Here is a 23716-nt window from a genome sequence, read left to right on the forward strand (position 1 = left end):
AAAACCTCTTGTTCCGAAAGGGCTTCCGGTAAGAGGGGAGACCTAGAGAGGGAAAGGACTTTTTCTTGTCCCCTGCTTTTTCCAAGATATCATCTAATGTGGAACCGAACAAAAACTCCCCTTCGCAGGGGATAGTACACAATTTTGTTTTTGTTTGTAGATCGCCAGGCCAATTCTTAAGCCAGAGGGCACGCCTGGCCGCATTAGCAAATACTGCCGACCTGGCAGCTAATCTTATAGAGTCTGCCGAGGCGTCAGCCAAAAAGGCCACAGCTCCCCTTATTACGGGTAATGTCTTCAGCATCAAGTCTCGGGAAGTTTTCCCCTTTAATTGACCCTCTAGTTGATTCAACCAGATCATTAGGGAGCGAGATGTGCATGCTGCTGCCACTGCCGGTTTCAGGCCTCCTCCCGCTGACTCCCAAGAGCCCTTGAGGAAGGCATCCGCCTTCTTGTCCATAGGGTCTTTTAGGACCCCCATGTCCTCGAACGGGAGAGCGAATTTCTTTGATGCTTTCGCTATTGCTACATCTAATTTGGGGGCTTTTTCCCAAAAGGAGCAGGATTCATCCTCAAAGGGGTATTTCCTTTTGGGAGTTAGGAGAGTCTTTTTCATGGGTTTTTTCCATTCCTTTTTGATTAGCGCTGCAATTGTTTCATTAAGCGGAAAAGCTCTCCTCTTTTTTTGTTCTAAGCCCCCAAACATAATGTCTTGTGCTGATTTTTTAGGGTGGGAGTCTACTAACCCCATAGTACTCCTCACTGCCTTTATGAGGCCATCAGTGTCCTCTAATGGGAAACAATTGTGACCTCCTGAGGAAGAAGTGGATGACGAAGACGCGGAGGAGGAGTCGGAAGATACCGAACTCGCACTATCGCTGTCAGATTTAGAGACTGGGGACGGGGACCTGTGTCTGGTCCTTCTCCGTTTTCTTCCCCTTTTAAGGGATTTAAAGGTGTCTTCCACCTGCTCTTTAATCAGGTTTTTAAGATCTGTTGCAAACCCGGGCAGGCTTTCTGATACCGTCTGCTGTATGCAGGAATTACATAGCTGCTTCTCCCAGGCGAGTGGAAGATCCTCTTTACAGATGGCACAGACCTTGTGCTTGGTTTTACCTACGCTTTTCCTTCCCTAAAAGAGACAAATAATAATCTTACTGTCTCTAACTTTCACGAAGATCAACTTACCACCTCCAGGACCCATAAATACCGGTTGGGAATTCTCAGCCTCTGGCTTTTTCCCCGACGCCGTGCGGGACTCCTTGCTGTGTTGAGACCTTTGGCGTTCTTTGCTGGTGTCCTGGTAACCTTTCTGCTGCCGCCTTTTTTGCTGCTGCGGCGATGCTATAGGTGGAGGTGATTCAGGCAAGGGAGATGCCGGGTCGCTCATACTGCTGCTGCTGGTCTGCGCAAAACAACACTTGCTACGCTGGCGCTGACACGACTGCTCCTGAGGCTCCTGCCAATATACTGCAGAGCCACTGGGGGGAAGTAAATCCTCCCATTTAAACTTTCCCGCTGCTCCTCTTTTTTTTTTTTTTTTACTTCCCGGCGCCTGCGCAGTAGCGCCCGGCCGGCACGAGGAGCGCTGAAACGCTGGCGCCTGCGCAGACGCTCCTGCGTCTTGTAGAACGCCTAAGCGTCATGTCGGGATCTATGGAGCGTCCAGCTACGGCGAGGAGCGCCGACGCCTGCGCAGTCGCTTCCGCGGCGCCCCGGCGTCTCGCGAGACCAGCGCAGTTCCGGGCATGCGCCGACTTTCCAAGATGGCGCCCGGAGTACAGATATGGCGCTGCTGACCGGCACCCCCGGTCCTATGCAGACCCTTATTGCGCGGCTCTGCAAGCCCGATGGCGTTGCAGTGTGCAGGCTGACGCGAGCTAGGGGAGGGCCACGCCGCACCTCCCGCAACCACAGAGGGACCCCCCTGGATGTTGCCGCTGCTGCATCTTACCTGAGGAGGTGACCGCGAACTCCTTGTCACCTCCTCCACGCACCCTTGAGGCCCACTAGCCCCCAGCGGTGGTGCCTCGGGTCACCACCCCAGCCGAGGCAGAGGGACCCCAGCTGCCTGAATCGGACTGGTTGGCCCCGGAATTCCAACGCTGACTGGTAAGTCCGTAGGTCTCCCATCAAGGACAGGAAACCAACTGATGCAGGAGAGTGGTACCGCCTTTTTATCCGTAGGTTTCCTGTCCTTGGTGGGCGGATCCCCTCTCTCCGTGGTGCCGTCATGGGCGATCAGAGAAAAAGAGGTTAGATTATACTCACCCAGGGGCGGTCCCGCTGCGGTCCGATGGGCATCGCGGTCCGGTCAGGCGCCTCCCATCTCCTTACGATGACGTCCTCTTTTTGTCTTCACGCCGCGGCACCGGCGCAGGCGTACTTATATGCCCTGTTGAGGGCAGAGCAAAGTACTGCAGTGCGCAGGCACCAGGCCTCTCTGACCTTTCCCGGCGCCTGCGCACTGCAGTACTTTGCTCTGTCCTCAACAGGGCAGACAAAGTACACTGGAGCCGCAGCGTGAAGACAAGAAGAGGACATCTTAAGAAGATGGGAGGCCCCGGACCGGACTGCGCCGCCCATCGGATCGAACCGTCCCCCCCGGTGAGTATAATCCAACCTCTTTTTCTCATCTTTTAGGTTACATCGGGGGCTTATCTACAGCATTACAGAATGCTGTAGATAAGCCCCTGATGCTGGTGGTCTTCGCTCATCGCCGATTTTGGGTGACAGGTTCCCTTTAAGTTACTTGTTTTCACCTTCCGATCACCGTACACCCAATAAATCTGCATTAGTTACATACAATCATGCTGATGCATCAGACACACACTTCGATACAGAAATATTTATTACATAGCAGACTTTACTATGAATATTTGTGTTTTGCAAACAGATTCACAGAATCCATATTACTGATATTACAGATTGCCTTTCTATATACATTGGCTGTTGTCTTCTAATAAACGGCAACCTTGAGTTCCCATTAACAACCGTCAAGAACAGAGTCCTATTCGCGCTTTAGTTAAAATCAGCATTAAAGTCATAGTCATCCTCTGCTTTGGCTGGTTTATCAAAGCTGACCGATTTAACAGCTTGTTCTCTTTGCACTAGAAAGAAAAAAGAAAAAAAGAGAAAATATAATTAACATTTCAATTCTTCTGCTTGCTTACATAGCACCATCATATTCCACAGCACTATTTGTACCCAGGACCCCAGCGCTGGAAAGCAATGATCCACTGTGCTGCCTTATAGACATCTGACATATGAACTGGGAGCTTAATCTGGACCTTTAAATTGGTAAAGCTGGTCTGTGACGCCCCCTATAGGGAGAAACTTTCTATAACAAGCAGGAGAGAAGTAATACATACCAGAATTTTCTACTGCCTCTGGTGTCTCTTTCTGTAAAACACAATTAAGAAATTATTAATGTTTTTGTTTTTTACAATTAAAGTTTAACTCCCAGTTCCAAAACCATAGGTTCATGTTATTCCAAACAAAACACAAGATAAAAATATAATAAGCAAATACCATGCAGTAAGTAAAAAGCAATAGTGCATGAAAATAACATGGGGTACTTGGTTAACAATTTTAATTAAAATACAAAAAAAAAACGGCAGAAGCCATCCAACCACGTCACGCTGACCCTAATCGGGACCTAACCCCAAATATTAAAACATTACTGTTTGTCAAGTGGCGTACGTGTGGATAAGGGCTGAGCGGGACAACAGACAAAACCTCAGGTCTTATACACACGCATGTCATTTGACAAACGGTAAGGTTTTACAATTTGAGGTTGGGACCTCAAATTAGGGTCACCGTGAAGTGGTGGGATGCTTTCGCTTTTTTGATCAAAATTATGTTAACTAAGTGCCGTATATTATTTTCATGAACTATTGCGGTTTATTCATTTACTGCAGGGTATTTACTGCTTTTAGTCTTGTTTTTTTCTGTTTAGTGGCCAGTGTGACCAATGCACTTACATACTACTGCATGCACACCAACTTATATCCCAGATCATTTCTTTAGTTTTTTTTTTTCATGTTATGACATGTAACAGACACCATCTCTTCTCACTGGTGGAAACGTAAGTATTAAACTTCCAGGTGGCAGATGACGGCACGGCACAGTCACCATATTGTCAGTGTGATGCCTTTAATGGACGCAGGGCTACATAAAAATGTTGAGACTTTACAATCTAGGCCATAAACTATATAATCTGTAGTGTAAAAAAAAAAAAAAAAAAAAAAAAAAAAAAAGGAAAAGTTTCAGTGTTGTACCAACGTCTTCCTCAGACCTTCTTTGGCCTGAAGAAGCTGTCGGTACGACATGGACAAGTAGCCTTGCTGGTCCAATAAATGTGGCAAATACCCAGGACCAATTCTCTAAATCAGTAGCACTTTTTTTTTTTTTAAACTACGGTTATATGAGCCTTGATGCCAACTAATCCCTAAAGAGGTTGTCCAAAATTTTAAAATTTATGGTCTATCTTTAGGGTAGATCATAAATGCCTGATCGTGGGGGTAAGAACACCCAGAACTCCCGCCGATCAGGTGTTCCCGATGTTGGACGGACTTGCTTAGTTAAGGAGCTGCACACTACAGCCCCATCTACTATTTAACAGCTGACTGCACATCCGCCCCCTATTCAGTGCAGTGCCCGACCACGGCCAGTATACAGTAGACGGAGTTGCATTGTGCAGCTCCGTAAGTGGTCAGTATCAGCGGGGCTGCAGGATGTTGCTCCCCCCAGATCAGGCTGATGACCTATCCTAAGGATAGCCCATCAATGTTAAAGTAGTGGACAACCTCTTTAACTGAAGATTCTGCATAGTGGAGCGCCCGGTGTTTTCTACCTTTCCTTCTTGAGATGCATGATCGAATGATTTATGATTTTTCGAGTGCTACATCGGTCCCTGCGGTTATTTGCAGCATGGCCAAATGGGATAACTAGATGTTAACTTGCCTCTACATCTTCACCAATATCCCGATCGCTGATAATCTCATCCTTGTCCACAACAATCTCATCCATCTCTTCTGTCTCACTCTCCAGCTCGGCAGACTCTTGGCTTTGATCTTTTATTTCATTCTCATCAATTATACCATTGGTTATTTGGGAAAAATGGAAAGGAATACTGTTGGCAGGAGTTGGGTTTCTCACAACTATACATAAAAAAAAAAAAAGGCTCATCAGAAACTGGCTTTGCAATGGGACACCGTGCAGTCAGTCCTTTCCATGTTGCTGGACATATACATGACTATTCACATGTAGTTTGGGCTTATCGTATTTTCCGGCGTATATGACGACCTTTTAACCCCTGAAAATTTAACAGTCGGGGGTCGTGTTATATGCCGGGTGCGGACCAATGTGCTTATGGTGGGTGGGAGTGGTCCCGATGACAAAGAGGGGGCGTCTCACAGGGAAGGTGTAAGTGGAGTATCCCCTATTACCTCATTGTGGCAGCGATGCTCTCTGCGGGTCTCTGTGCTGGGGGGCAGTGGTGGCTCCGCTTTAAGCAGCGTGGGGGCGGCGGTGGCTCTTTGTGCAGTGTCGGGGCCCCGCTGTCATTTCCTCAAAGCCCGGAGGCCCCGGCAGCTCCATTTTTGCGATGCAGTGGCCTCTGGGAAAATGGCCGCTGGGGGTGGCGCATGCTCCGTTTCAGATCTCATCTCCCGAGCTCTCGGGATAAGTTCTGAATCTGAGCATGCGCCGCCCCCAGCAGCCATTTTCCCAGAGGCCACCGCATTGCAGCAATGGAGCTTCCGGGGCCTCTGGACTTTGAGGAAATGCCGACGGAGCCCCGACGCTGCACAAAGAGCCGTTGCCTCCCAACACAGAGCATCGCTGCAACAATGAGGTAATAAGGAGGATACTCCACTTACACCTTCCCTGTGAGACTCCCCTTCGTCATCGTGTACACTCCCCCCACCATATGCAGATTGGTCCGCAACGGCCCTGTATGATGACACACGGCATATAAGAAGATTTTATATTTTAACTGGAAAAGTTGGGGGGTCGTCTTATACGCTGGAAAATATGGCAACCATATTTTACTAAAAAAAATTTACCAACAAATGTACCTTTAATATTTTCTTTATTTTCGTTATTAAGGATCTTACAGTCGATGGCCTTCTTCATTGCAGCTGTCTGCTCACCACCGATGTGGGAAGTGAAAGATGCAGGTGGCAGTGTATAATAGCAGAGTCTGGCTCTAGGAAAACACAAGGGTTTCATTGTCTAACCCTGAATAAACAATTGTGTTCATCTTGACAGTACGCTACCTAAATTTCATCTTACCCCATCCAATCATTCAAGAAGAGCTTTGCTGCCGCCTCCAGGTCGGCCACACCTTTCTTCTGCAATAGTCCTCGTTTATGGGCGAGTAAATCCAAGAATTCCGGTGGATTTCTGTAATCTGCAATATTGTACCGCAACATCACCTGCAAAAGGAGAAAAGTGTTGCCTCCTTTTAATGAAGTCCCTGGATAGAGGATGCAGCCAGGTGTAAAGAACAGAAAACGGCAAAAAAAAAAAAAAAAAAAAAATCCCAATATTTACAACCTCCCTGGTGGTCATTATGTTAGACCCCCTATGAATAGAATATTCACATAGGATGTACCATAATACACGGCACTTATGTTCTCAGTAATAGATATTTAATGCAAAGCCTACAATTGTATCTCGTGCTAAGAGACTTTCCTTGTCCCCCCCGACATTCAGGTGAACTTTGGGAAACTCGTGTAAGATGCATTCACACAAGTCCATTTTCTTTGTTCTCAGGACAGCACATAGATCCATACAGTTTCATTGATCCCTATACACATCGTTTTAAAAACGGATCAGTGTCTCCGGTCGGCGAGACTCCGAGCAGGTCTGACTGATGGTAGACTGGTTAGTTGTGCGGGAACAGTAAGACGCAGCAAGAATCTAGAAATAAGGAGGTCTCCTCCCTAATGTTAGAGCATAAAAAGACTGGTGTGGTGCATGCTAGTCTTTCTGAGTAAAAGGCCTTAAATTCATCAAGAGGCACACACTACATAAAGGGGATATCTGGGACTTTGTGAAAAAAAACTGAAAATGTGCCTAGGCACTAACAGGCACATAGTTACTACCTACCTGCGGTGCTTCACCGGCACAGACCGCTCCTGCCAGCACGTCAGAGTGGAGGCTTCTTTTCGCTCTGCTCTTTTCACAGGACTTACGAAGTCGTTGATTGACAGCCGAATTCCCGCTGCCTAACTGGTGGAACCAACTGTCAATCAGAATGACGTTGGAAGTCAAGCCCCGTCGACAGTGCAGGGAATAGAAGCTGCTGCTCTGTCAATGGAAAATCATCAAAGGCAGCTGAATCGCTGGCAGGAGCAGTCTGTGACCAATTTGTGCCGGTAAAGAACGGCGCCGGGCACAACAGGCAGGTAAGTAGAAACTCCTATTTCAAACTGAAGTGAAAATGCCTAAAGTGGAAAATTTTGCATAGCTCTTTTCTGCAAAAATTTGGCAACTTTTCAAAGTTCTTACACCAGTTTTCTGGAGTAAAAGCTTTGATGCATCGGCCAAGTAAAGCTAATAAAACACACCCTTAAACCCCACATTTATCAAGTCTAATGGCAGAAGTCTTCATATTACGAGATGACAACAGTAATATAGGAAGCAATATGGCGATGTAGAGTAATAGATTAGGAATACAGCTTTTGTCATGACTTGGGGACCACTCACCTGCTGTTTATCGCAAAGTTGTAAGATCTTATCCACTCGGTCCATACAGTCGCCGTCATCACTTTGATGAGCACTTCTCATGAAGACGGTAACAGGCGGGTTATCGGGGGACACGACGAGGCTGGGACTGTCAATTATCTTGATTTGTTCGTCAATTTTCACATCTTGCATTATCCTGAAGGTAAAAGGAGTAAATCTGTAGTGTTAGTGAGCAAGAGAGCGAAACAAAGTAGCACAGAAGTCACACGAGATTCAGAGTTGGATTGAACGGACGCTCCATGGGGATGTCAGCTCCACTCACTCATCATATATATTAGGGATTAATAACCAATGAACGCCCAACCCATAGCAGTCCAGTTGTAAAACTACAACACCCACCATCTCAGGAGTTGTATTTTACAACAGCTGGGAAGCCCCCCGGGGTAAAAGACCACGTCCCTCATGGTTCTTACCTTGTTGTTCCTCTTAAAGCCCCCACATTGCAGACTTTATATTTCTTCAATGTGTTTATTAAACTGCTCTTTCCTACATTTGAAAAGCCTAAAAAAATAAAAAAAACAAAATTTACATTTGTGTAGCTAGAAAAAAAATGGCAGAAAATTCTACAACACATGGTGGAAAGAGATCAGAGTTGGATCTGACGGTCATCAGAAACATCAGACTGTGAAAGGTTTTTCCTCATATCTCCACCTATAGACGGGACAAGTACCATATATATTGTAATATATTTCACATAACAGGATTATATTCAACCAGAGAAATATTGGGAATTGTCAGCCTTTAGTTCCCTGATCGAGAAACCATTACTTTGTGCGGGTTATCTTGCGCTCTTACCTATTAAGCCGACTTTCATCGTTTCAGTTCCCGAGGGGCGCAGACTGTGAAGGATCTTTAGTAGGGTTGCAGATCCGTAGGACACAGTCCCTTTAGAAATGTCGATACACTTTGGATTCGGCTTCTTTCCAAGAACTGGCTTCAGCATTATAATAAAAGAAATCGGTTATCAGTCATTAGGTTACTAAATCTGTGAGATTAGAAGCTTGTTCCATTAAAAAGAGTATTCCCATCTCCAAGATTCTATTCCAATATGTATTAGGTACAATAATAATAATATTAGCACATATCTCCAATTATATGCGTAGTATAGTTCTTCTGATTCGCTATGTTGCTTACCCCACGTGCAGGGCAGTAGTTTAGGTATCTACGGTTACGACCAGTGACAGCTATTAGTGGTGGTAATTATTTATACCAAAGCTACTGTAATGCCCTGCACATGGAGTAAGGGTCATAGCGAATCAGAAGAACTATACATTTCTAGTTGAAGATATTTACTAATATTGTTATTACACCTGCTACATATTGGGATAGGACCTTGGAGATGGGAATACCCCTTTATGTGCTGATTTCAGAGTTGGATCTTGTACTCATCAAAGAGTCAGAACAGAGGGTTCATCACACAGCACGTACACTGAATTATCACCTATAACCCCGACATGGTGTTCACATGGTATTGGTGACCTGAAGAGATTCTACTTCTAATATATAAAGGTATGGAGCATTTTAGGCCAAGCCCTGGTTGCTCAAGTAGAAAACAATTAAAAATGCCTGATCCACAAAAAAAAACCTCAAGATCACTGGGGGATTGTGATAACTCGTTTATTATCTCCATTATTTGTCAATCTGTAGCTTAACCCCTTCATGACCTTGGGATTTTCCGTGTTCATTCTTCGCTCCCCTCCTTCCCAGAACCATAACTTTTTTATTTTTCCGTCAATATGGCCATGTAAGGGCTTGTTTTTTGGGGGACCAGTTGTACTTTTGAACGACATCATTGCTTTTACCATGACGTGTACTAGAAAATGGGAAAAAAAATTCCAAGTGCGGTGAAATTGCAAAAAAAGTGCAATCCCATGCGTGTTTTTTGTTTGGCTTTTTTGCTAGGTTCACTAAATGCCAAAACTGACCTGCCATTATGATTCTCCAGATCATTACTAGTTCATAGACACCTAACATGACTAGGTTATTTTTTATCTAAGTGGTGAAAAGAAATTCCAAACTTTGATAAAAAAAAATAAAAAAAAATTGCGCCATTTACAGATACCTGTCTCCATTTTTCGTGATCTGGGGTCGGGGTGAGGGCTTATTTTTTGCACGCCGAGCTGACTTTTTTAGTGATACCATTTTGGTGCAGATACGTCCTTTTTATCGCATTTTAATGCAGTGTCGCAGCGACAAAAAAAAGTAATTTTGGCATTTCAAATTTTTTTCTCACTACGCTGTTTAGCGATCAGGTTAATCTTTTTTTATTGATCGGGCGATTCTGAAAGCGGCGATACCAAATATGTGTATATTTGATTTTATTGCTTTATTTTGAATGGGTCGAAAGGGGGGGAGATTTAAACTTTTATTTATTTTTATCATATTTTTTAAAACTTTTTTTCTATACTTTTGCCATGCTTCAATAGCCTCCATGAGAGGCTAGAAGCTGGCATAGCCCGATTGGCTCTGCTACATAGCAGCGATCATCAGATCACTCCTATGTAGCTTAACTATAGGCTTGCTATGAGCGCCGACCACAGGGGCGCTCACAGCAAGCCGGCATCAGCATCCAGAGGTCTCAAGGAGACCTCTGGTTACTATGCCGACGCATCGCTGACCGCCGATCATGTGATGGGGGTCGGTGATGAGCGCATTTCCGGCCGCGGTAGTTAAATGCCGCTGTCAGCGTTTGACAGCGGCATTTAACTAGTTAATAGCAGCGCGTGGATCGCAATTCCACTCGCTGCTATTGCGCGCACATGTCAGCTGTACAAAACAGCTGACATGTCCTGGCTTTGATGTGGGCTCACCGCCGGAGCAAATTTCATTCCCATCTGCATTTTCTGGAGACTATGACCCTATGAGAAAGGGGTTACCAATAATTCTAATTCTTATCAGTTCACGTATACATCGCCACATAGACGTCATGTACAGTCCGTTTACAACGTATTTACCAGGTTTTTTTCTTGCACTTGTACAGAACACTTGAAGGCGATAGTCGGAAGTTGCTTGTTGAGAAACTGTAGCCACTTCTCTACGTTGTCTTTGGGCACCAGATCTAGAACAGGACATTTTAGATGAATAAAAAAGAAATACAACATTAAATGGCAGATGACATTCCTGTGTGACATTAATGGAGGACAGATAGAGGAGATCAGAGTTGGATCTGAAGTCTTCATAATGAGATAGGACTCAGTGAATTTTCCTCATTTCTCACGGTATCCGTTCACAATAACGTCCGGCGCAGAACATTTACCGATTTTGTTGAGAACGAACAGGAGCTTTTTGTTAGGAGACTGGAGTATGGCTTGTTCTGCCTGCAAACACCGGCTGCCCAGAGGATCTCTGGCGTCCAACACCTCCAAGATGACTTCGGCCGCCTCAATCACCTGCGGGCAGAAGTGGATGAGGTTAGTACACGTGTCAGGATTTACCGCACTTGGCTGAATTTGTGAGTCACTGGTTTCCGCCACCAGATATACAAGTCATACTGGTAAGGATTAGTGATGAGAGCGTGCTTGGACATACCGTTATCTCAGCATGCTCGGATCTTAAGAGTATTGTGGGTGGTCGAGTAATATGTTCGAGTATTTATGTGCATCTATTTTCCCTTGACTAGGATTCATTCTCTTAGGTACTGAGCTGTCTTTCTGTACAAATCTACATGCCTGTTTTTTTTGCCCCTGTAAGAGCGTTAATCATACTCATCAGTACCCGGGGTGACATTCTCTGTGTCCTCACCATCTACCATCTTGTATTAAATATTGCTCAATAAAGGGTATATTTTCTATTACTATCATGGCTGTTATTTCAGCATTATCTTTTGGGGAACAGCGCTCCAGCTTTTTGTAGGTTTCATTAATAGTCCATTGCAGCTTCTCTCGTGCAGTGATTGCTATACATTAGACCTTTCTTAAAGTGCAAAGCATGCTCATAAGAGTCAGCAGTGGAGGAAGAGTATGAACCAGTAGGTATCCTGGGTGCTGCAGTACCGCGTCACCTAAAGGCACTGTCATTTCTGCTAGAGGTAATGCTTAAGGTGGAGAGTAACTGAAGGTTTCTATACAGACTAGGAGGTATTCAAAAAGTACTGAAGGGCCAATACCCGGGTGATCAGGGTCAGCAAGAAGCCCAGCAGAAAATAAGGTCAGCTAAACCAAACGTCTTCTGTGCAACTGACAATAGTCTTGCCCCTATTGGACAAACAATCAGTAGATTTGGTTTCCAGTACCATCTCTATGCTGACGACACCCAATTATACACTTCTGCTCCTGATATCACACCGACCTTTTTAGAAAACACCAGTGATTGTCTTACCGCTGTCTCTAACATCATGTCCTCCCTCTATCTGAAACTAAACCTGTCAAAAACTGAACTCCTCGTGTTCTCTCCCTCTACTAACCTACCTTTGCCTGACATTGCCATCTCCGTGTGCGGTTCCACCATTACTCCAAAGCAACATGCCCGCTGCCTTGGGGTCATCCTTGATTCTGACCTTTCATTCACCCCCTACATCCGATCATTGGCTCGCTCTTCTTACCTGCATCTCAAAAACATTTCTAGAATTCGCCCCTTTCTTACTTTCGACTCTGCAAAAACTCTGACTGTTTCACTTATTCATTCTCGTCTGGACTATTGTAACTCTCTACTAATCGGCCTCCCTCTTACCAAACTCTCCCCGCTCCAATCTGTCCTGAATGCTGCAGCCAGGATCATATTCCTCACCAACCGTTACACCGATGCCTCTACCTTGTACCAGTCATTACACTGGCTACCCATCCACTCCAGAATCCAGTACAAAACTACTACCCTCATCCACAAAGCACTCCATGGCTCAGCACCACCCTACATCTCCTCCCTGGTATCAGTCTACCACCCTACCCGTGCCCTCCGCTCCGCTAATGACCTCAGGTTAGCATCCTCAATAATCAGAACCTCCCACTCCCGTCTCCAAGACTTTACACGTGCTGCGCCGATTCTTTGGAATGCACTACCTAGGTTAATACGACTAATCCCCAATCCCCACAGTTTTAAGCGTACCCTAAAAACTCATTTGTTCAGACTGGCCTACCGCCTCAATGCATTAACCTAACGATCCCTGTGTGGCCTATTTAAAAAAAAAAAAAAAAAAAAAAGGTTCCTCGCATCATGTTCTTACACTTTATGCAGTATTAGCCCTCTGTGTCTGTACTGCTACATACTGGTTCATGCAGCTTTACATGAACACCTGAGCCTTACACTATAGCTGGTCCGAATAACTAAAGCAATTGTTACCATCCACCTCTCGTGTCTCCCCTTTTCCCCATAGTTTGTAAGCTTGCGAGCAGGGCCCTCATTCCTCCTGGTATCTGTTTTGAACTGTATTTCTGTTATGCTGTAATGTCTATTGTCTGTACAAGTCCCCTCTATAATTTGTAAAGCGCTGCGGAATATGTTGGCGCTATATAAAACAGGATTTTTGGTTGCTTACCGTAAAATCTGTTTCTTGAAGCCTCCATTGGGGGACACAGGAACCATGGGTGTATGCTGCTGCCACTAGGAGGCTGACACTATGCAAATAAAAAAGTTAGCTCCTCCTCTGCAGTGTACACCCCACCGACTGGCATTATACTCTTCAGTTAGTGAGAAAGCAGTAGGAGATAATGAACAAGGTTGAAGAACCATAACCACAAACTTGAGAACTGTAAACTGAGAACAGTCAGAGAACATATAACAAACATTGGGAGGGAGCTGTGTCCCCCAATGGAGGCTTCAAGAAACAGATTTTACGGTAAGCAACCAAAAATCCTGTTTTCTTTATCGCCTCTCATTGGGGGACACAGGAACCATGGGACGTCCCAAAGCAGTCCCAAGGGCGGGAAAAACAGACTTCCATCAGGTCAGAGGACTCACCACTGCCGCCTGCAAGATCCTTCTGCCTAGGCTGGCGTCCGCCGAAGCGTAGGTATGGACCTTGTAAAATTTGGCGAACGTGTGGATGGAAGACCAAGTTGCCGCTTTGCAAAGCTGTAGGGCGGAAGCCCTGTGGTGCACCGCCCAGGAGGCGCCGACTGCCCGGGTAGAGTGAGCCTTAATCCCAGAAGGGGGCACTCTGTTCTTGACCCGGTAAGCCTCCAAAATTGCCATTCTGATCCATCGAGCAATGGTCGCTTTGGAAGCCGGCTGGCCTCTGCGCGTGCCATCAGGAATGACGAAAAAAGAATCCGTCTTCCGGAAGGAGGATGTTCTATCCAGATAGATCCTCACTGCCCTGACAAGGTCTAGCTTGTTCAACGATCGCTCCAGAGGATGGGTCGGAGCTGGACAAAAGGAAGGAAGAACGATGTCCTCGTTGAGGTGGAAGGTGGAAACCACCTTAGGAAGGAAGGAAGGTGGAGGCCTGAAGACCACCTTGTCCTGGTGAATGACCAAAAACGGAGGACGGCAAGACAAGGCTGCCAACTCGGGAACGCGGCGAATAGACGTGATGGCCACAAGAAGGGTCACCTTCCAAGAAAGAACCGATAGAGGAATCTCCCTAAGAGGCTCAAAGGGAGAAACCCTCAGAATGTCCAGTACCAGGTTTAAGTCCCATGCGTCCACAGGGGCCCTGTACGGCGGGACAGCGTGGGCTACTCCTTGAAAGAAGGTCATAACCTGAGGCCGAGAGGCCAAGGACTTCTGAAAGAGGATGGAAAGCGCAGAGACCTGACCCTTCAGGGAGCTAAGAGCCAGGCCCGAATCCAGTCCTGCCTGAAGAAAGGCCAAAAGCGAAGGCAGGGAAAAAACCATAGGCGGAACGCGGTTGGACTCGCACCAACGGAAGTAAGCGTTCCAGGTGCGGTAGTAGATCCTGGAAGACGAAGGCTTCCGAGCTTGAATCATGGTGTGAATCACCCGGTTCGAAAGGCCGGACGCTCTTAGAACCGCGGTCTCAACAGCCACGCCGTTAAACTGAGCGACCGAGAACTCGGGTGGCAGATCGGACCCTGGGACAGCAGATCGGGCCTGTCTGGAAGGCGCCAGGGAGCGTCCGCGAGAAGGTTGACGAGCTCCGCGAACCAAGCTCTCCTGGGCCCATCCGGGGCGATCAGGATGACCGGCACCTCTTCCGCTTTGATCTTCTTCAACAGTTTGGGAAGTAATGGAAGGGGTGGGAACAGGTAGGGCAGCTCGAACTGTGACCAAGGAATGGCCAGAGCATCGACGCCCACTGCGAGGGGATCGCGAGACCTGGAGACGAACTACGGAACCTTCCTGTTCATTCGGGATGCCGTGAGATCCACGTCCGGAGTCCCCCATCGAAGACAAATCCGATGGAAGACCTCCGGATGCAAGGACCATTCCCCTGCCGCGAGACCCTCGTGGCTGAGGAAGTCGGCGGCCCAGTTGTCCACGCCAGGGATATGCACCGCGGATATCACTGGAACCGTCGCCTCTGCCCAAAGGAGGATCTTTGATACCTCGGCAAGAGCTAAGGAGCTCCGGGTCCCCCCCTGATGGTTGACATATGCCACAGCCGTGGCGTTGTCCGTCTGGATCCGGACTGGAAGGCCCCTGAGGATCCTTTCCCAGTGGCGGAGGGACAGAAAGATGGCCCGAATTTCGAGGACGTTGATCGGCAGAGAAGACTCCTGCGGCGACCAACGGCCCTGAACAGTCAGGTGGCGAAAAACCGCACCCCAGCCGATCAGGCTGGCGTCCGTAGTCACCACCTGCCAGTGGACTGGAAGGAAGGACCTGCCCTGGGAGATGAGAGGTGACGTCAGCCACCAGTTGAGCGAGTGTCGAAAAGCATGCCCAAAAAGATGATGTGCTGAGAAGGAATAAGGCAGGACTTCTTCCGGTTGACCAGCCACCCGAAACGGGCTAAGGAGTCGAGAACAATGGACAGGCTTTCGTGGGCCTGAGCAAAGGACGGAGCCTTGATGAGGATGTCGTCGAGGTATGGAAACAGGACCAAACCTCTGACTCTCAAGATGGCCATCAGCGCCGCCATGATCTTCGTGAACACCCTTGGCGCGGTTGCGAGACCGAACGGCAGGGCGACGAACTGAAAATGATCTCGTTGCACTGCGAATCGCAGGAAACGGAGATGTCCGGGAAATATCGGAACGTGTAGGTAGGCGTCCTGGATATCTATAGAGCATAGAAATTCCTGAGCCTCCATGGAAGCAATTACTGAATGAAGGGATTCCATCCTGAAGTGTCTCAGGCGAACCCTCCTGTTCAGCAATTTGAGGTCCAGAATGGGACGAACCTTGCCGTCTTTTTTCGGTACCACAAAAAGGTTCGAGTAGAAACCCGTGTACCGTTCCTTTTCTGGGACGGGGACGATTACCCCGGATTCGAGCAGAGAAGCGATGGCTGCGAAGAAGCCCGGCACTAGAGCGGGATCTCTTGGAGGACGGGATTGGAAGAAACGATCCCTGGGTCGGGAGGCGAACTCTATCTTGTATCCCGAGGATACAACTTCCCTGACCCATGCATCCTCTACTGCGGAGATCCAGACGTCCCTGAAACGGAGAAGACGGCCGCCCAACCTGGGAGTTGGGCTGGAGTCCTGCCAAGAGTCATGCGGAGGTGGATCTTCCAGTCCTGGGCCTGGATGATCTACCCTGGGAAAAACGAGGACGCCAGGACGGAGTGGGCCTGAAGGACACCGCCTTCTTCTCTTGACGTGCCTGTGGCCTCTGTTGCTGCTGGGAAAAGGAGTTTGATGCAGCGAAGCGACGAAAAGGCCGAAAAGAACGAAACTGCCGTCTAGGAGGAGGGCGACGAGGTTTAGCCTGGGGGAGAAGAGAGCTTGTACCCCCGGTAGCGTCCTTAATGATTTGGTCCAGTTGGGAACCAAAGAGACGAGAGCCCTGGAAGGGCAGACTAGTGAGGGACCTTTTGGAGGACAAGTCCGCCTGCCAGGCCTTGAGCCAAACGGTCCGGCGGATGGCAACGGCATTGCTGGAAGCCTGAGCCGCACAAGACGCGACATCCAGGGAGGCGGAAACCAGGTATTCACCAGCGTGGGAAAGCTGGTTGGCAAGTTCCGCTAATTGCGCGGGAGGCGCCCCGTCCAGGATACCTCGCCGTAGATCCTTGGCCCATTTTGAGATGGATTTTGAAGCCCAAGTGGAAGCAAAAGCTGGACATAGAGCTGCTGAAGCCGCTTCAAAAGCAGATTTCGCGAAGGATTCTATAACTCTATCGTTAGAATCCTTCAGAGATGCTCCGCCGGACAGTGGAAGCACCGTGTTGGTGGACAGCCTGGAAACAGGGGGATCCACCGAGGGAGAGACCGTCCAATTGGCGGTAAGTTCTGGTGAAAAAGGATACAACACCCCCAGGCGTTTTCCCCTCTGAAAACGTCTGGTCGGATTCTCTCTCTCTCTGAACAAGATTTCCTCGAATTCAGGATGAGGAGCGAAAAATTTTGAAGGTGGTTTGGCCCGTCTAAACGAAACCGCCTGATCTGCGGGTTCCGTAGAGGGATCCTTGATGCCACAGGTCTGGTTTATAGCCCCAATGAGGTTCTGGACCGTCTCACTCATGGTGGCGATTTGGTTAGGATCCAGCTCCGAAATATCCTCTGAGGGCGCATCAGATAATGACTCGCCTGACTCAGGGGAGGAGGATCGGTGGGACACCAACCGCAGGGGAGGGCCGTGCGGCGAGATGGAACGAGAAGAGGACTCAGACCGACGTTCCTGTCTGGACCTTTTGTGGCTTATCAAGGAGGGCTCGGGCGGCGGTTCCTGCGACCCGCTGGCCACTGCAGGGGTCTGCAGAGGTAACCGATCCAGGACGGACACCAGGGTTTGAGACACCCGTGTCAAATCGGCCACCGATTGTGACAGAGGCGGCCCAGCCTGGGATGGGGGGGATCACTCTCGGGTGGAACAGCCGGGGGATCCTGGGCGGTGGGAACAATCGGGTTGCTGCAGGACTGACACAGCGGGGAGGACTGACCTGAGGGAAGTTTGCTGTTACAGGATGAACATGCAAAGTACGTGACTAAGGCAGAAGATGAAGAGGTAGGGGGGCGAGAACGGCCCCCTTTAGAAGACATTTTGAGAGACCCCTGAAGATGCCAGTGGGTTAGGGGACAGTGGGGCAGAGAAGGGTGTCAGACTGCAGTGCAGCTACTCACGGACCCGGTCCTGGAATGTCCAACTTGTCCTCTGGAAATTTGGAACCGGCGGCCGAGAAAAAGAGCCGCGGCGCCGAAATAAAGCGCCGGAACAACGCGGCGTGAGGAAGGCTGGCGCCGCAGCCTGCTTAGGCTGCGCCGCTGAAGGGCGCCGCAGAAAAAACACCCACCTGCGGCGCCAGCAATGTGCCGCAGGGAGACGCGGCGCGACAGCCTGCAGGGCTGCGACGCTGAAGGGCGCCGCAGAACACCACCTCCTGCGGCGCCAGAGCAATGCGCCGCAGGGAGACGCGGCGCGAAAGCCTGCAGGGCTGCGACGCTGAAGGGCGCCGCAGAACACCACCTCCTGCAGCGCCAGAGCAATGCGCCGCAGGGAGACGCGGCGCGACAGCCTGCAGGGCTGCGACGCTGAAGGGCGCCGCAGAACACCACCTCCTGCGGCGCCAGAGCAATGCGCCGCAGGGAGACGCGGCACGACAGCCCACAGGGCTGCCGCGCTGAGGAAGCTGAGCTGCGGCGCCAGAAGATGTGCCCAGAGTAAGAACCGCAGCGCTGGTAATGCGCCGCGGAAAGTGCTGGGGGGATAGAGCGCGGTGGCCTAAAAGGGGTGCCCCTCGCTGAAGACAGAAGGCCCTTGGTAAAAGGGAAGAAGAAAGGCGACAGGGAGCCCCTAACAAGAACCCCCCCTAACAAAGATCCGGGATGGGAAGGGGGAAAATACTCACCCAAACATCCCACGCTGGTACTAACCTTGAAAGGGTTTGAGACGTCCAGGGAGCTGATGGACGTCCTCGTCTCCTCCGACCGACAGGCTCTGGTAGGCGAGTGGGTGGGGGACGGAGCCAGGACCGGACTTCTGAGCACGCTTGTGTGCTAGGATCTTGGTCTGGTGAAGGATCTATGAGGATACGGGGTGGCAGTACAAGCCGTACTCATAGTCCGCTTTGTGGGACTACAGGTGTGACTGTTCACCCTGTATCCCATCCGGAAAAAACCTGTAAAGGAAACGACGCACATTGAGGTAGATAAGGGTCTAATGAAAGACCCGTGTCCACCTCCTACTGACACTAAGCTAAACTGAAGAGTATAATGCCAGTCGGTGGGGTGTACACTGCAGAGGAGGAGCTAACTTTTTTATTTGCATAGTGTCAGCCTCCTAGTGGCAGCAGCATACACCCATGGTTCCTGTGTCCCCCAATGAGAGGCGATAAAGAAATAAAAATTATTATTATTGCTGCACCTTGACGATTGTGTGTAACCAGCAGGCCCCCCATGCGCCCCGCCGGCAGAATACAGTCATCGTTTCTCTATACGTGCCTTGTTCACTTCTCTGCAGAGAGATCGGGTCGCGTTCTTAGCTGTTGGTTTCTTCGGTTTTAGGACCGACTTTCTTCTCTCCTAGGAGAAAAATCAATTAAGTCAAACAAGCTGCATAAAGTGCGACATAGGGGGCGAGGGCCGCGCAGGCACAGGGGAGGGGGCGAGGGCCGCGCAGGCACAGGGGAGGGGGCGAGGGCCGCGCAGGCACAGGGGAGGGGGCGAGGGCCGCGCAGGCACAGGGGAGGGGGCGAGGGCCGCGCAGGCACAGGGGAGGGGGCGAGGGCCGCGCAGGCACAGGGGAGGGGGCGAGGGCCGCGCAGGCACAGGGGAGGGGGCGAGGGCCGCGCAGGCACAGGGGAGGGGGCGAGGGCCGCGCAGGCACAGGGGAGGGGGCGAGGCCCGCGCAGGCACAGGGGAGGGGGCGAGGCCCGCGCAGGCACAGGGGAGGGGGCGAGGCCCGCGCAGGCACAGGGGAGGGGGCGAGGCCCGCGCAGGCACAGGGGAGGGGGCGAGGCCCGCGCAGGCACAGGGGAGGGGGCGAGGGCCGCGCAGGCACAGGGGAGGGGGCGAGGGCCGCGCAGGCACAGGGGAGGGGGCGAGGGCCGCGCAGGCACAGGGGAGGGGGCGAGGGCCGCGCAGGCACAGGGGAGGGGGCGAGGGCCGCGCAGGCACAGGGGAGGGGGCGAGGGCCGCGCAGGCACAGGGGAGGGGGCGAGGCCCGCGCAGGCACAGGGGAGGGGGCGAGGCCCGCGCAGGCACAGGGGAGGGGGCGAGGCCCGCGCAGGCACAGGGGAGGGGGCGAGGCCCGCGCAGGCACAGGGGAGGGGGCGAGGCCCGCGCAGGCACAGGGGAGGGGGCGAGGCCCGCGCAGGCACAGGGGAGGGGGCGAGGCCCGCGCAGGCACAGGGGAGGGGGCGAGGCCCGCGCAGGCACAGGGGAGGGGGCGAGGCCCGCGCAGGCACAGGGGAGGGGGCGAGGCCCGCGCAGGCACAGGGGAGGGGGCGAGGCCCGCGCAGGCACAGGGGAGGGGGCGAGGCCCGCGCAGGCACAGGGGAGGGGGCGAGGCCCGCGCAGGCACAGGGGAGGGGGCGAGGCCCGCGCAGGCACAGGGGAGGGGGCGAGGCCCGCGCAGGCACAGGGGAGGGGGCGAGGCCCAGATACCTTTACTTCCTGCTTTTTATTGTCGGGTTTATCTTTCTTTTCCAGGTTTCTTTTCTTGGCAACTTCCTGCTGTCTTTCAAGTTTCTGTTGTTTCTTTAACTCTTCTCTCTAAAGCATAAAGAGGTGGCAGTTTTTTTAATGTTCCAAAGCGAATTAGAAAAAAAAAAAAAGATCACAGACAATGAGATGAACAGATTTCCACTCAAATTTATGCACCAAATGAGTGAGGGAAAAAAACCGAGACAAACAAACCACACGCCAGATACTAACCCTTTGTTTCCTTAGCTCGGCCTCCCGTAAGATATCCTCCTTGAAAGGGGCAGCATTAGGAATGCTGATATCTCTCTTCGGCTTCCGGTTTCCACCCTTTTTCTTTGCTTCTTTCCTGACTTTCCGATTATGTTCTCGGACCTTAAAGAACAGGATTCTCAGTTATACAGATTGCCTCGACTTCCGGTCACACAGAAGGGACAGATCGGTGCTACGTCAGGTCTGCGCCATATCACAGTTCTGTGTGGTTACTACAATAATCCCCGGAGCCGTCAGTTCTCTATCCTCACCACGAGACGTTCATCTGCAGATCCAGCTCATTTTAGTAGCATCTACTATAACTAATTGATTACTTTCAGTTTGGCAGAAGATTAATCTCATGTCCCTATCCTAAATACATGCACCTCTACAAACGGAGCATCCATGTTTTGCATTACATGGGGAAGACTGCTATCCTCAGAATGAGTGTGTACAGACACATTTATGTTAATGACCACTACATAGATTATCACCAAGTTCGCTGAATCTAACAATATTTTGCAATAAACATCTTGTCTACCGCCATCTTTAAAGGGAACCTGCCAGCAGTATTGATCAGACTAAGCCTGCGTGACTGCAGCCAGGTGGGTTTTACTCTCCAGAGCAAGAATAGTGTAAAAAGCAGGTGAGTGACTAGTCTGATGCAGCACCCGAGTGTTTCTCCCCACCCCAGGCGACTGACCGGTCTACTCCTGTACCTGTGTATATTCCACTGGAATAGGGCAGGGAGAAGCAGGACAGGGACCAGACTCAGACACATGGGGCCCTGATTCATCAAAGCTTCTGCACCAGTATTATGGGGTAAAAAGCTTTGAAAAGTTATATAATCCTGGTGCAAATTATGTTCTGTAACAGCGCCCTGACTGCCAGCAGCAGCGTCAGCTGTCAATCAGTCCTGGAAGGCGGCACGACTACAGCCGCCGCTCTCTTTACACCGGTTCCACCCATATGACTCAAACACAACCAGGAAGAATAAAGTTAATTTCCTCCCAGCAGCAGGGATCTAAGTGCCGGCACCAGGCAAATTCAGAATGCTATAACCCTTCAGATGAACCCCATATCTGCAGGTTAATAGATTTTGTTCATGTGACAGATTCCCTTTAATGATGAGTGGCAGCATTGGAAACGCAACCAATCTAAGGCTACGTTCACATTGGCGTTCCGCCAATGTGCGTCGCTGTTGCGCCGGCGACGCGCCCCTATGTTTAACATAGGGGACGCGTGCGTTTTTTGGGTGGCGTTTTTTGACACTTGCGTCGTTTACGACGCTAGCGTCGGACGCAAGAAAATGCAACAAGTTGCATTTTCTGTGCGTCCGATTCTCGTCAAAAAACGACGCACGCGTCGCAAAACGCGCGCGTTTTTGCATGCGTTTGTGCGCGTTTTTTCGCGCGTTGCGTCGCCGACGCAGGGCGGCGCAACGCTAGTGTGAACGTAGCCTAACTCCAGCAGGGGGCGTAGTAACATTTTGTGGCGAGGAGCTTGCCACTCATCAAAGGCTCCAGATTCATGAATCAGGATCGTCTTACTCCAGCACATCTCATCAAGGCTGGCATGTATAACGTCGGTCTTCATGTCACTGTACAGCATATTAAAATGCTGCTTCTTTCAAAGTAAAATATGAACAGCTGCGATGGGTTCATGCTGTCTGGAGTTTCCATGAAGTCAGGAACACCTTGAAGGGCAATACATGTATTTGGGGCGAAAATCATTTTTCCCCATAGGGTTTCATTAAGGCTACGTTCAGATTAGCGTTTCCCGACGCTGCGTCGGGCGACGCAGCAGCGACGCACGCGTCATGCGCCCCTATGTTTAAATGGGGGACGCATGCGTTTTTCTTGTTGCGTTTTCCGACACGTGCGTCGTTTTTGACGCTAGCGTCAGACGCAAGAAAATGCAACAAGTTGCATTTTTCTTGCGTCCGATTTTCGTCAAAAAACGACGCACGCGTCGCAAAACGCAGCGTTTTTGCGTGCGTTTGCACGCGTTTTTCCGTGCGTCGCCGACGCAGCGGCGTGCAACGCTAATCTGAACGTAGCCTTACAAGTTTTGGACCTCTTAAATTCTACAGCCTTTGCGGATCACAGTACATAGACTTCGGGGCTAATTTGCAGCAGACACATCTGGCGGCAGGATCCAGCCCTCTTCCATGATCCGCTGCACTTTCTTCTAACCGGACTGACGACCAAATCAAAGTGTCATTTTTTTTTGTCATCCATTTCTCCCCCATCCTGTGATTATTTTCATTGGACAGTTTTAACATTTACCTTTTTCTGGATTTTATACCGTTTGCTGCATGACATGCGCTTACTGGCCTTCCTCAGCTCTGGGGGAAAAAATAAAATCAGATTAATATCTCCCGGCCCAGCGATGTGTCTACACCTCACAGCCGCTGGTTTTCTTAACAGGTTCATTTCATTGCTCTGTCACATGACCGCTGCAGCCAATCTGCAGTCTCACATAAGCACAGCCAGACTGTCTGCAGTGGTCACTTGACAGAAAGCTGTTGTTCCCAGAGGGTCACATTAAATTGTATGACATGACCACTGCAGCCAATCAGTAGCCACCCGTCAGTACTACATAAGAGCGGTCACGTGTTGTTAACAGCGGGTTACATTACATGACCGCTGCAGACAATCAGCACTCCATAACAGTGGTCACTGACTGTCAGCAGCGGTCACGTAACAGACTCATAACTCATCAAGGATAGTACCACTCCCTGAGGAGACCACTCTGAAGTGACTGGTCAGGGGTCCAGCACTAACAGACAGCCCCCGGACTACAGCCGCTGCTAACAGCCGTGTCCCCTCATGGAGGCAGCACTTAGGGCCACACTTAGGCCGCTCCCTGCGGGTTCAGTATCACCGCTCACCCACACCGGCCATCACTTACTGGGGCGCTTCATGGCTGCGACCCTGCCTCGCCAACGACACGTGCGAAAAGAGAGAGCGCAGGACCGAGCACTGACGTCACATCCGGCTCCCCGCCGAGGCCGCGCCCGGATGTGACGTTCACGCGACAGTACACTAGGGGGCGGGGCTAAGTATA

At 50.2% G+C, this 23716-nt stretch overlaps 1 protein-coding gene and 2 non-coding genes across 3 annotated transcripts; all 3 read right to left on the bottom strand.

The window, feature by feature from the left end:
* Positions 1-2833: 2833 nt before the first annotated feature.
* Positions 2834-23656, bottom strand: GNL3 (G protein nucleolar 3). The gene is made up of 15 exons (XM_069736826.1): positions 23561-23656; positions 22936-22994; positions 20630-20770; positions 20360-20467; positions 19196-19276; positions 11012-11144; positions 10710-10813; positions 8551-8689; positions 8169-8256; positions 7717-7891; positions 6298-6440; positions 6081-6211; positions 4966-5162; positions 3372-3402; positions 2834-3110 (listed from the first exon to the last, which is right to left on the bottom strand). The coding sequence occupies exons 1-15, from the start codon at positions 23571-23573 to the stop codon at positions 3022-3024; spliced, it is 1632 nt and encodes a 543-aa protein (XP_069592927.1). The 5' UTR covers positions 23574-23656; the 3' UTR covers positions 2834-3021.
* Positions 8329-8403, bottom strand: LOC138648514 (small nucleolar RNA SNORD19). Its single transcript, XR_011315127.1, has one exon. It is a non-coding gene; the product is annotated as a small nucleolar RNA SNORD19 (small nucleolar RNA).
* Positions 10897-10970, bottom strand: LOC138648515 (small nucleolar RNA SNORD19). The gene has a single exon (XR_011315128.1). It is a non-coding gene; the product is annotated as a small nucleolar RNA SNORD19 (small nucleolar RNA).
* Positions 23657-23716: the final 60 nt, after the last annotated feature.

This window comes from Ranitomeya imitator, chromosome 8, assembly GCF_032444005.1.
Source record: "Ranitomeya imitator isolate aRanImi1 chromosome 8, aRanImi1.pri, whole genome shotgun sequence".
Classification (NCBI taxonomy): domain Eukaryota; kingdom Metazoa; phylum Chordata; class Amphibia; order Anura; family Dendrobatidae; genus Ranitomeya; species Ranitomeya imitator.

Bases quoted from the DNA above. Each gene is read 5' to 3' on its own strand.
- GNL3 (XM_069736826.1), bottom strand. The intron at 8,690-10,709 runs GTAAATACGTTG...ATAATGCTGAAG, and splicing joins AAGTGCAAGAAAAAAACCTG to CCAGTTCTTGGAAAGAAGCC. The intron at 6,441-7,716 runs GTGAGTGGTCCC...CTCCTTTTGCAG, and splicing joins AACTTTGCGATAAACAGCAG to GTGATGTTGCGGTACAATAT.